This window comes from Panulirus ornatus, chromosome 2 (genome assembly GCF_036320965.1).
Source record: "Panulirus ornatus isolate Po-2019 chromosome 2, ASM3632096v1, whole genome shotgun sequence".
NCBI lineage: Eukaryota > Metazoa > Arthropoda > Malacostraca > Decapoda > Palinuridae > Panulirus > Panulirus ornatus.
This window is the reverse complement of record NC_092225.1, coordinates 74108014-74121577: the sequence shown is the minus strand read 5'-3', so window position 1 is coordinate 74121577 and position 13564 is coordinate 74108014. Positions and strand designations below refer to the sequence as shown.

The following is a 13564-nucleotide window of genomic DNA, read 5'->3' as shown; positions in this document are numbered from 1 at the left end:
GGTTCCAACAATGTTGTATGGTTGCGAGGCGTGGGCTATGGATAGAGTTGTGCGCAGGAGGATGGATGTGCTGGAAATGAGATGCTTGAGGAGAATGTGTGGTGTGAGGTGGTTTGATCGAGTAAGTAACGTAAGGGTAAGAGAGATGTGTGGAAATAAAAAGAGCGTGGTTGAGAGAGCAGAAGAGGGTGTTTTGAAATGGTGTGGGCACATGGAGAGAATGAGTGAGGAAAGATTGACTAAGAGGATATATGTGTCGGAGGTGGAGGGAACGAGGAGAAGTGGGAGACCAAATTGGAGGTGGAAAGATGGAGTGAAAAGGATTTTGTGTGATCGGGGCCTGAACATGCAGGAGGGTGAAAGGAGGGCAAGGAATAGAGTGAATTGGATCGATGTGGTATACCAGGGTTGACGTGCTGTCAGTGGATTGAATCAGGGCATGTGAAGTGTCTGGGGTAAACCATGGAAAGCTGTGTAGGTATGTATATTTGCATGTGTGGATGTGTATGTATATACATGTGTATGGGGGTGGGTTGGGCCATTTCTTTCATCTGTTTCCTTGCGCTACCTCGCAAACGCGGGAGACAGCGGCAAAAAAAAAAAAAAATATATATATATATATACATATATTTCTTTCTTTCTTTCAAACTATTCGCCATTTCCCGCATTAGCGAGGTAGCGTTAAGAACAGAGGACTGGGCCTTGAGGGAATACCCTCACCTGGCCCAATTCTCTGTTCCTTCTTTTGGGGAAAAAAAAAAAAAAAAAACGAGAGGGGAGGATTTCCAGCCCCCCGCTCCCTCCCCTTTTAGTCGCCTTCTACGACACGCAGGGAATACGTGGGAAGTATTCTTTCTCCCCTATCCCCAGGGATAATATATATATATATATATATATATATATATATATTTTCATTTTTTTTATTTTGCTTTGTCGCTGTCTCCCGCGTTTGCGAGGTAGCATAAGGACACAGATGAAAGAAATGGCCCAACCCACCCCCATACACAATGTATATACATACACTTCCACACACGCAAATATACCTACCTATACATCTCAATGTACACATATATATACACACACAAACATACATATATACCCATGTACACAATTCACACTGTCTGCCTTTATTTATTCCCATCGCCACCTCGCCACACATGGAATACCATCCCCCTCCCCCTTGATGTGTGCGAGGTAGCGTTGGGTAAAGACAACAAAGGCCCCATTCGTTCACACTCAGTCTCTAGCTGTCATGCAATAATGCCCGAAACCACAGCTCCCTTTCCACAACCAGGCCTCACACAACTTTCCATGGTTTACCCCAGACGCTTCACATGCCCTGATTCAATCCACTGACAGCACGTCAACCCCAGTATACCACATCTATCCAATTCACTCTATTCCTTGCCCGCCTTTCACCCTCCTGCATGTTCAGGCCCCGATCACTCAAAATCTTTTTCACTCCATCTTTCCACCTCCAATTTGGTCTTCCACTTCTCCTCGTTCCCTCCACCTCCGACACATATATCCTCTTGGTCAATCTTTCCTCACTCATTCTCTCCATGTGCCCAAACCATTTCAAAACACTCTCTTCTGCTCTCTCAACCACACTCTTTTTATTTCCACACATCTCTCTTACCCTTACGTTACTTACTCGATCAAACCACCTCACACCACACATTGTCCTCAAACATCTCATTTCCAGCACATCCACCTTCCTGCGCACAACTCTATCCATAACCCACGCCTCGCAACCATACAACACTGTTGGAACCACTATTCCTTCAAACATACCCATTTTTGCTTTCTGAGATAATGTTCTCGACTTCCACACATTCTTCAAGGCTCCCAGGATTTTCGCCTCCTCCCCCACCCTATGATTCACTTCCACTTCCATGGTTCCATCCGCTGCCAGATCCACTCCCAGATATCTAAAACACTTTACTTCTTCCAGTTTTTCTCTATTCAAACTTACCTCCTAATTGACTTGACCCTCAACCCTACTGTACCTAATAACCTTGTTCTTATTCACATTTACTCTTAACTTTCTTCTTTCACACACTTTATCAAACTCAGTCACCAGCTTCTGCAGTTTCTCACATGAATCAGCCTCCAGCGCTGTATCATCAGCGAATAACAACTGACTCACTTCCCAAGCTCTCTCATCCCCAACAGACTTCATACTTGCCCCTCTTTCCAAAACTCTTGCATTCACCTCCCTAACAACCCCATCCATAAACAAATTAAACAACCATGGACACATTACACACCCCTGCCGCAAACCTACATTCACTGAGAACCAATCACTTTCCTCTCTTCCTACACGTACACATGCCTTACATCCTCGATAAAAACTTCTCACTTCTTCTAACAACTTGCCTCCCACACCATACATTCTTATTTCCTTGAACAGAGCATCTCTATCAAGTCTATCATATGCCTTCTCCAGATCCATAAATGCTACATACAAATCCATTTGCTTTTCTAAGTATTTCTCACATACATTCTTCAAAGCAAACACCTGATCCACACATCCTCTACCACTTCTGAAACCACACTGCTCTTCCCCAATCTGATGCTCTGTACATGCCTTCACCCTCTCAATCAATACCCTCCCATATAATTTACCAGGAATACTCAACAAACTTATACCTTTGTAATTTGAGCACTCACTCTTATCCCCTTTGCCTTTGTACAATGGCACTATGCACACATTCCACCAATCCTCAGGCACCTCACCATGAGTCATACATACATTAAATAACCTTACCAACCAGTCAACAATACAGTCACCCCCTTTTTTAATAGATTCCACTGCAATACCATCCAAACCTGCTGCATTGCCAGCTTTCATCTTCCACAAAGCTTTTACTACCTCTTCTCTGTTTACCAAATCATTTTCCCTAACCCTCTCACTTTGCACACCACCTCGACCAAAACACCCTATATCTGCCACTCTATCATCAAACACATTCAACAAACCTTCAAAATACTCACTCCATCTCCTTCTCACATCACCACTACTTGTTATCACCTCCCCATTAGCGCCCTTCACTGATGTTCCCATTTGCTCCCTTGTCTTACGCACTTTATTTACCTCCTTCCAGAGCATCTTTTTATTTTCTCTAAAATTTAATGATACTCTCTCACACCAACTCTCATTTGCCCTCTTTTTCACCTCTTGCACCTTTCTCTTGACCTCCTGTCTCTTTCTTTTATACATCTCCCACTCAATTGCATTTTTTCCCTGCAAAAATCGTCCAAATGCCTCTCTCTTCTCTTTCACTAATAATCTTACTTCTTCATCCCACCACTCACTACCCTTTCTAATCAACCCACCTCCCACGCTTCTCATGCCACAAGCATCTTTTGCGCAATCCATCACTGATTCCCCAAATACATCCCACTCCTCCCCCACTCCCCTTACTTCCATTGTTCTCACCTTTTTCCATTCTGTACTCACTCTCTCCTGGTACTTCCTCACACAAGTCTCCTTCCCAAGCTCACTTACTCTCACCACCCTCTTCACCCCAACATTTACTCTTCTTTTCTGAAAACCCATACAAATCTTCACCTTAGCCTCCACAAGATAATGATCAGACATCCCTCCAGTTGCACCTCTCAGCACATTAACATCCAAAAGTCTCTCTTTCGCGCGCCTCTCAATTAACACGTAATCCAATAACGCTCTCTGGCCATCTCTCCTACTTACATACGTATACTTATGTATATCTCGCTTTTTAAACCAGGTATTCCCAATCACCAGTCCTTTTTCAGCACATAAATCTACAAGCTCTTCACCATTTCCATTTACAACACTGAACACCCCATGTATACCAATTATTCCCTCAGCTGCCACATTACTCACCTTTGCATTCAAATCACCCATCACTATAACCCGGTCTTGTGCATCAAAACCACTAACACACTCATTTAGCTGCTCCCAAAACACTTGCCTCTCATGATCTTTCTTCTCATGGCCAGGTGCATATGCATCAACAATCACCCATCTCTCTCCATCAACTTTCAGTTTTACCCATATTGATCGAGAATTTACTTTCTTACATTCTATCACATATCACATACATGATTTATTTATTTTGCTTTGTCGCTGTTTCCCATGTTAGCAAGGTAGCACAAGGAAACAGACGAAAGAATGGCCCAACCCACCCACATACATATGTATATACATACACGTCCATACATGCAAATATACATACCTATACATCTCAACGTATACATATATATACACACACACAGACATATACATATATACACATGTACATAATTCATACTGTCTGCCTTTATTCATTCCCATCACCACCCCACCACACATGAAATAACCCCCTCCCCCTCATGTGCATGAGGTAGCACTAGAAAAAAACAGCAAAGGCCACATTCATTCACACTCAGTCTCTAGCAGTCATGTAATAATGCACCAAACCCACAGCTCCCTTTCCACATCCAGTCCCCACAGAACCTTCCATGGTTTACCCCAGATGCTTCACATGCCCTGGTTCAATCCACTGACAACACGTCAATCCCAGTATACCACATCGTTCCAATTCACTCTATTCCTTGCACGCCTTTCACCCTCCATCTTTCCACCTCCAATTTGGTCTCCCACTTCTCCTCGTTCCCTCCACCTCCGACACATATATCCTCTTTGTCAATCTTTCCTCACTCATTCTCTCTATGTGATCAAACCATTTCAAAACACCCTCTTCTGCTCTCTCAACCACACTCTTTTTATTACCACACATCTCTCTTACCCTTTCATTACTTACTCGATCAAACCACCTCACACAACATAATGTCCTCAAACATCTCATTTCCAGCACATCCACCCTCCTCCACACAACTCTATCCATAGCCCACGCTTTGCAACCATATAACATTGTTGGAACCACTATTCCTTCAAACATACCCATTTTTGCTTTCCAAGATAACGTTCTCGACTTCCACACATTTTTCAACGCTCCCAGAACTTTTGCCGCCTTCCCCACCCTATGATTCACTTCCACTTCCATGGTTCCATCTGCTGCCAAATCCACTCACAGATATCTAAAACACTTCACTTCCTCCAGTTTTTCTCCATTCAAACTTACCTCCCAATTGACTTGTCTCTCAACCCTACTGTACCTAATAACCTTGCTCTTATTCACATCTACTCTCAGCTTTCTCCTTTCACATGCTTTACCAAACTCAGTCACCAGCCTCTGCAGTTTCTCTTCTGAATCTGCCACCAGTGCTGTGTCATCAGTGAACAACAACTGACTCACTTCCCAAGCTCTCTCATCCACAATAATAATAATAATAAATATGATAGTAATAATAATAATAATAATAATAATAATAATAATAATAATAATAATAATAATAATAATAAATCCCCCTTTTAGAAAGATAAAAGACAAAGAGGGGAGGGTTCCTAGCCCCCCGCTCCCGGCCCCTTTAGTTGCCTTCTGTGACACACGGGGTATACGTGGGAAGTATTCTTTCTCCCCTATCCCCAGGGATAATAATAATATATATATTCATTTATCATACTTTGTTGCTGTCTCCCGCGGTAATGAGGTAGAGCAAGGAAATAGACGAAAGATTGGGAAAACCCTCCCACATACACATGTATAGACATAAACACCCACACATGCACATATACATACCTAACATTTCAACATAAACATACACGTACATACACAGACATATACATGTGTACATATTCATACATGCTTCCTTCATCCATTCCCGCCACACATGAAATGGCATCACCTCCCCCGCATAAGCGCTAGGAAAATACAACAAAGGCCATTTTTGTTTATACTGTCTCTAGCCGTCATGTGTAATGCACCAAAACCACAGCTCCCTTTTCACATCCAGACCCCACAAAACTTTCCATGGTTTACCCCAGACACTTCACATGCCCTGGTTCAATCCATTGACAGCACGTCAACCCTGGTATACCACATTGTTCCATTCACTCTATTTCTTGCATGCCTTTCATCCTCCTGTATGTTCAGGCCCTGATTGCTCAACATCTTTTTCACTCCATCTTTCCACCTCCAATTTGGTCTCCCACTTCTCGTTCCCTCCACCTCTGGTTTACCCCAGACGCTTCACATGCCCTGGTTCAATCCATTGACAGCACGTTGATCCCAGTATACGATATCGTTCCAATTCACTCTATTCTTTGCATGTCTTTCACCCTCCTGCATGTTCAGGCCCCAATCACTCAAGATCTTTTTCACTCCATCTCTCCACCTCCAATTTGGTCTCCCACTTCTCCTTGTTCCCTCCACCTCTGACACATATATCCTCTTTGTCAATCTTTCCTCACTCATCCTCTTCTCCAGTTCTTACTTTTCTAAAAGAAGGAACGGAGAAAGGGGCCACATGAGGATTTTTACTCTTAAGCTCAGTCCTCTGTTTTGAACACTACCTTGCTAAAGTGAGAAATGGTGAATATGTATGAAAAAAAAGAGAGAGCATTAATGGGATGGCCTTGATTAGGGCCTCAGCTGCCTGTGCCATCTCAGCTAACATTAAACAAAAATTTACTAAAAGGATTTGACCTATGGTCCTGATGAAATTTCATCATATGTGCTGAAGATGTGTGCAGATACACCAAATAAAGCACTTGAATTTCTGTTCAAGATGTCACTGGAGTGAGGCATAGTGCCAAGGGAATGGAAAAGGACAAACACCATACCCATGTATAAAAAAGGAAACTGAGAACAAGCACTGAACTAGAGACCAGTCTCACTAACAAGTGTAATGTGTACAGTTCTGAAAAGATTACTAGAGAGCAAGTGGACGACTTTCTATGGACGAGAAATTTCCTAAGTGAGAGACAGTAAGGTTTTAGAAAAAGGTGGTCACATGAAACTAATCTTATTAAGTTTTATGAGAGAGTGAGCTCAGTCATGGATAAAAGGGAGGGCTGGATGGACTATCTTCATCTGAAATCCAAAAAGACAACTGACACTACACCATACTGGTGGCTGATTAAGAAACTGGATCACTCAGAAGGAATAAGGAGGGAAACTCCTTCGAAGGTTACAAGATTATCTTAGTGGGAGAGAACAAAGGATGCATGTTAGAGAAGCCTTTTCCAAAAGGGTTGAGGTGACAAAAAGTGCCACATGGTTTAGTTTTGGGACAATTACTCTTTTCAATCTATATCAATAACTTGCCTAAAGGTACAGAATCCTACCCAAATATATTTGCAAATGATGCAAAAGTCATGAGGGAAGAGTAAAGCAAGGAGGATTACACCAGCTTACAAAGGGATCTGAACAGACTACAAAGATGGTCTGAAATGGTTGATGAAATCTAACTCAAGCAAATGTAAAGTATGGGACAAAGCAAGAGATGACTCAATATGATTATCACCTAACAGGAAATAAGCTTAGGATTTTGCAGGTGAGAAGGACTTGGGAGTTGACAGCTTCCCTAACCTACCACCAAAGTCTCATATTAGGAGGACAGTTAAGGAGACAAACTGTCTGTTGGCTAATATCATAAAAGGTTTCAACTGTATGGATAAAAAAATTTATCATTATTATTATTTTGCTTTGTCGCTGTCTCCCGCGTCTGCGAGGTAGCACAAGGAAACAGACGAAAGAAATGGCCAAACCCATCCCCATACACACGTCCCCACATGTAAATATACATACCCATACATCTCAATGTATACATATATATACACAGACAGATATATACATATATACACATGCACACAATTCACACTGTCTGCCTTTATTCATTCCCATCGCCACCTCGCCACACATGGAATAACATTCCCCTCCCCCCTTCATGTGCGCGAGGTAGCGCTAGGAAAAGACACCAAAGGTCACATTCGTTCACACTCAGTCTCCAGCTGTCATGCAATAATGCCCGAAACCACAGCTCACTTTCCACATCCAGGCCCCACAGAATTTTCCATGGTTTACCCCAGACGCTTCACATGCCCTGATTCAATCCACTGACAGCACGTCGACCCGGGTATTCCATATTGATCCAATTCACTCTATTCCTTGCCCGCCTTTCACCCTCCTGCATGTTCAGGCCCCGATCACTCAAAATCTTTTTCACTCCATCTTTCCACCTCCAATTTGGTCTCCCACTTCTCCTCGTTCCCTCCACCTCTGACACATATATCCTCTGGTCAATCTTTCCTCACTCATTCTCTCCATATGTCCAAACCATTTCAGAACACCCTCTTCTGCTCTCTCAACCACGCTCTTCTTATTTCCACACATCTCTCTTACCCTTACATCACTTACTCGATCAAACCACCTCACACCACACATTGTCCTCAAACATCTGATTTCCAGCACATCCACCCTCCTGCGCACTACTCTATCCATAGCCCACGCCTCGCACCCATACAACATTGTTGGCACCACTATTCCTTCAAACATAGCCATTTTTGCTTTCGGAGATAATGTTCTCGACTTCCACACATTCTTCAAGGCTCCCAGGATTTTAACTTTCTAAAATGGGATAAAAAAATATCTAGCAATCTATTCATATCCTATATAAGGCCAAGACTAGAATATGCTTCTCAGGCTTGGTCACCAAATCTTTTTTTCTTTTTTTTTGTTGTTGAAGGCTCTAGTTGTGGACAAAAGTCCACATCAAGGCCGGGCCTTAATTGAAATATAGAGTAAATCATGAAGCAGAAAAAGAAAAAACATGGGAAAGTATTTACGAGTTTCTGAGAAAATGAAAAGCCTGTCTTTTGAAATGTGCCCGATCATAGTCATTGGAAATGAAACAAGAAGGTAGAGAGTCCCAAAGCTTCGACGTGTAGGGAAAGAAGCAAGTATCAAAACAGTCCACCCTTGAGTTGCAGGCGGTCACACAATAATCATGTGATGCAGCAGCTTGCTGAGTATTGTGTGGAGTAGCTAGGGGTGTGGGAACACAAGCTGCCAGCTCTCAGGAGCAAAAACTAAAGTAATACCCACAGAACGGAAACAGAACCAGCACTGCAGCGTAGGGCAAGGGGGTCAAGTTTGGAAGTTAGCCTAAGACAGTTTATATGGTGGACTGCTTTCGACTTAACTCTTGTCAAGTACGGATGCAGAGCTAGAACCACTCCAAAATGTGAAAGCAGTAATCCATACAAGGACAAATCAATCCCTTGTATAAACAGGGCAACTATTCAGAGGAAAAGAAGTCTCGACATCTAAACAGGAAAACCAGTTACTTAGAGGCAGACTTAGCTATTCCTGTAATGTGGAGTTTTCAAGAAAGAGTGGATGTTACAGTAATACCAAGTGTGTTCAATGAGTCAAGAGGTGGAATTACAGAATCATCAAAGGAGAGACGAGAGTTGTGAGGAGTTTTTGATAGAGAGATGGGTAGAAACTGGGTCTTGGAGGCATTAAAATGAAGAGGCACAAAGTATTCATACAGTAGAGCCAGAGGAGAGCAAAAAAGATGGCACCAAAACTGAGGGAGATATGCCACAGAGAAAAGCTAGAGGGTTTAATTTTACCATCTTGGAAGAAAGAAGACTGAGGATCACCTGATCACCTTTGAGTTTTTGAGATCAACAACATGGATAGAGGACAGTTCTTTGAGAGATGTAGAGATAGAGCAACCAAACAACATACCATGAAATTTAGTGAAAAAAAATTCAAATAAGGATATAAAGAAATGCTTTTATACTACAAGTGTGGTGGATGAATGGAACAGATTAACATCCCCATGAGTGTAGAACTCCCTCCCTGTGCAGTACAAAAAGCTCATTGCAAATTGGTAATTACACAGTACAACAGTAGAAAGAGTCAAGTGCAAATCTGTAATCACACAGTACAGCTGCTGGTAGATAACAAAGCACTCATCATCATGATAGTGATGTCTCTGGCTGGATTTGCACTGGACTCAATGTTAGGTCACATACAAAATTTCTGAATATCTTTTGTGAAAAGCAGACACTCCATACACACATGGCACTGAACAGATGTAGAGCATGCCCTTAGCCAGGGAAGAGGCAAGGGTGGCAACACCCCTCCCTACAGAGCAACAAGTCCTACAAAGGTACAACTGTATTTTCAGCTTCTCTAACATATTCTCTTTTTATTCTCATGTAAGTCACATTGGGATGAAACTGGCAACTGAAAAATGTCATAATATAAATGTAGATTTTGGATGATGAACTTCTAGCATCAGCAAGCCCACCACAATGTAACATTTTCTTTGCCAACCACACTTACCCATGCTGCTGAGGATATTTGTTGCATTTTCAACATAATGCTGGTAAGATATGGGCAATGTTTCATCCACATCAGGAGTACAGATGTGTATGCCATTTATAACTGCTCTAGGCAGTGAAATTTAGCTTGCAATAATGGTGCAAATGAGTAATGGACCTCACAATGGGGTATCTACCATTCCCTAGCATCTCCTTCCCTTCCATGTATGAAGTACAGATACTGTATGCCTTGGGCAGTAACATGACTTATGAATCACTATAATTGTTAAAACAGTAATGACAAATAGCAAATACATAATATAGACAGGAATGGTTTCCATATGTATGGATCTTTCCTATACTATATATACTCCCCTAAAAAATTATAAATTTGTAAATCCTGGATACCAGACCTGCAAGGCTGAAGACATTCATGAATCATAACTGACCCCAGGATCAAATCTTAGGCAGAAATGGAGAGGTGGAGGGAGACAGAGGGTGGTGGATTAAAGAAACAATCTAGGGAGATGTAATATGTGAAGCAGGATCAGGTTTAACCTTACCTGTGACCAGTTAACACAACATGGTTATTACCCCACTCCCCTCCAGGCCCTGCTCTGATTCTCCCTACCCTGAAGTTGGGTCTACCAACATCAAGTGTCAGATGAAGATTAACCTACCAGGTAGGGAGGTGATGGTTACTCTCACTAGCTGGTGAGCAACAAGGTAGGTCAGCAGAGATAATGAAATCAGGTTACCAAGAGATCACTCGCTTAACTGATGTAAATGATGTACACATTTCTTTGATTAATGCAACTGCATCGTTACCATCAGTCTGGACCTGGCCCTGCCTTTTTCAATAATTTCATCTATATATGCATGAAATAAGAGATAAATTTGTAGCTAGAATGAATTCAATCATAACTGGTTTTGTTTACATGCTAACCACCAACAGGTAGGAAATGAATCAAATTATACTTTGACGGTGAGTTGGATACAAATTTAAAAGTACTTCACTTTGACATTATAAAATGCATGAATACTGAAAAAGATACTTCAAAATATCTAGAAATATTCAATTATTACAATAAGGAAACATGAAACCTTTTTGCATCTTTTTCAGCACTAAAAGCTTAAGTCAATATCCAGTCCTGTACCCTAAATCTCAGCAGTTCTTAATGTGAAACATAAAATCAAGCCACTGGAAATTGGGGATATTGCTATTATCTGTACATGCCAGGCTAAAAGACACAAAACCTATAAAATTCCACTACCTTGCAATGGAACAAAAAACTATGGGTGATAAATTCTGAAAACACATTTGGCTTTAGCATGAAAAAATATAAAAAAAAAGGATATTTGTTTCTACAGGATCATGTACCTGTACACTGACTCCTTGTTTATGGTGTTGCCACTTTCAAGCTGAACCCACTAACACTGATTACTCCTATGTCAGACTACTGAGAGGTATTACTAAGCCATTTATCTATCCATCATCCTCTAATCGCTACTTCAGTAATTACATTTTACACAACCAAATATCCTAACAACAATGGCTCCCCTCATTCACCTCATCTTGCAATCATGTGTGCAAAATAAGGTACCTATTGAATTTAACAATGAAAACCTACAGCAGCTCACTTAATCTTGTATTTCCATGTATACTATAAAAAAAAGGTATTTTCCTTACCTGAAGTGGTTTTGCAGATCAACCTTCGAGAAGAAGAGTTGATTACAGAAAACACACTTGCGGCTCTCTGATGAACATCCAGATCCAGACATATTCAGGACCTAAACAGAATGAATGATCACTAGTTAGAGTATATAAACAGAAAACTCTATCAGACAAAAAATTGAGGGTTCATCTGTATATCTACATAGATCAATATATCCATACTCACACAGTCTGATGCTGTTGAATCTGAACTGATAGACTTCAGTGCTTCATTATGCTTGATTCTAGTAAAGTCAGAAAACTTTAACCCATTTACTGCAACTGGGTCATTCAAATCAGAGTATTCTACATTTTGCTCACTGATGCAGGAGTGTACATGATATAAATTCTTGAATAAGCTGTCTCTACCTCAATGCAAAATATACAGCCATTAATGCGTGTGATAGCATCCCATGCATTGTTACAAGACAATGCAGCCTAAATATTTTTCATACACTAGTCAGACAATGGGAAAATGTCAAGGAGGCCTGTACTATATCTGCCCTCTTTCATTACACAATGAAAAGCCTTAGGAATTGTGTGTCTGTGACAAAAACGCTACAATAAAGAACACACACTTCACTAAATATTCTTGACAGTACACCTGACATACATCATATGCCCAGCAGCAAGGCAGTTAATATGGTAGCACAACTAAACTGAAACATATATATATTTTTTTCTCAATGAACCCAAAAATTGGGAAGTCTATAAGTAACAGAAAATGTTACGTTAAATAATTAACCAGTTCATTGGGGGCCTGAAATAAACTGCTTGAATTTCATTTAATTTCATGCTATCAACTTACTATTTACAAGATATACACAGAAAAGGGGACCTCTAGCTACTAAAGTATAAAAGACGGAAAGTAATTCTACTTGACATTAACTCATATGTCTGCTGACAATAGAATTTACTAATCTATTACTATCATTAACGTTTCGAACATCCAGAGAACTTAGTTAGTTTGGTTTCTTAAGTTTGGTTGAAATTTTTTTCTAATAGTTTTTGATCTTTTGAACAACTTTAACCACTTCTATGGCACAGGCGGATGGTCGAAACGGTAATTTCATCGTAATAAAAACATTGCTACGTATCATAAAGCATATGCAACGTATACATAAGAATGAATAGTATCCAGCCCTGCCCACTACATCCTTAGTGTACAAGTTCATTCCTATATGTTGTACTCTGCTTGATATTATCTCTACTTAACGCAACATGTATGATAATACTTACCCTTATCTAAACAAACTCTTCTTCTCATTCAAGTATCGTGAGACAGACGAAGAATTGTATAAATGGTACAATAACAACACCTTTACATTTAGCCCAGCCTTGACGGCCGTCTGAACTACTCGAACTGAGCGCCATCTGTTGGTCGTCATATGTAAACATTGCTCTGTGACGTCACTCCAACCCCGCTATTTTCTAAACGTAAAAACTTCATTCGATCCACATTTCCCTTGTACACCACTGACCGATACACCACACCTGACTCATGAACTATGTTTGACCCATGGAACACAATCGGCCCTTCAACCGCATGAAATACATCTACCCCATTGTACATACTAAATTAATTAAACAGGTAAAGTTTTTATCACACACACACACACACACACCTGGGTTAATATAGGGGTGTG

The 13564-nt window shown here is 41.0% G+C and overlaps 1 protein-coding gene across 3 annotated transcripts in view; it reads right to left on the bottom strand.

Moving 5' to 3' along the window:
• Positions 1-13311, bottom strand: part of LOC139757234 (uncharacterized) — an 84073-nt gene extending 70762 nt beyond the window's left edge. For 2 of the 3 annotated variants that reach the window (XM_071677482.1, XM_071677502.1), the window contains exons 1-2: positions 13158-13311; positions 11895-11995 (exon numbers count right to left, since the gene is read on the bottom strand). In XM_071677482.1, coding sequence (XP_071533583.1) covers positions 11895-11986 — 92 coding nt within the window. In that variant the 5' untranslated portion in view covers positions 11987-11995; positions 13158-13311. The remainder of the gene's footprint in view (positions 1-11894; positions 11996-13157) is intronic. The other variant, XM_071677492.1, reaches the window with a different exon arrangement.
• Between the last annotated feature and the right edge of the window lie 253 nt (positions 13312-13564).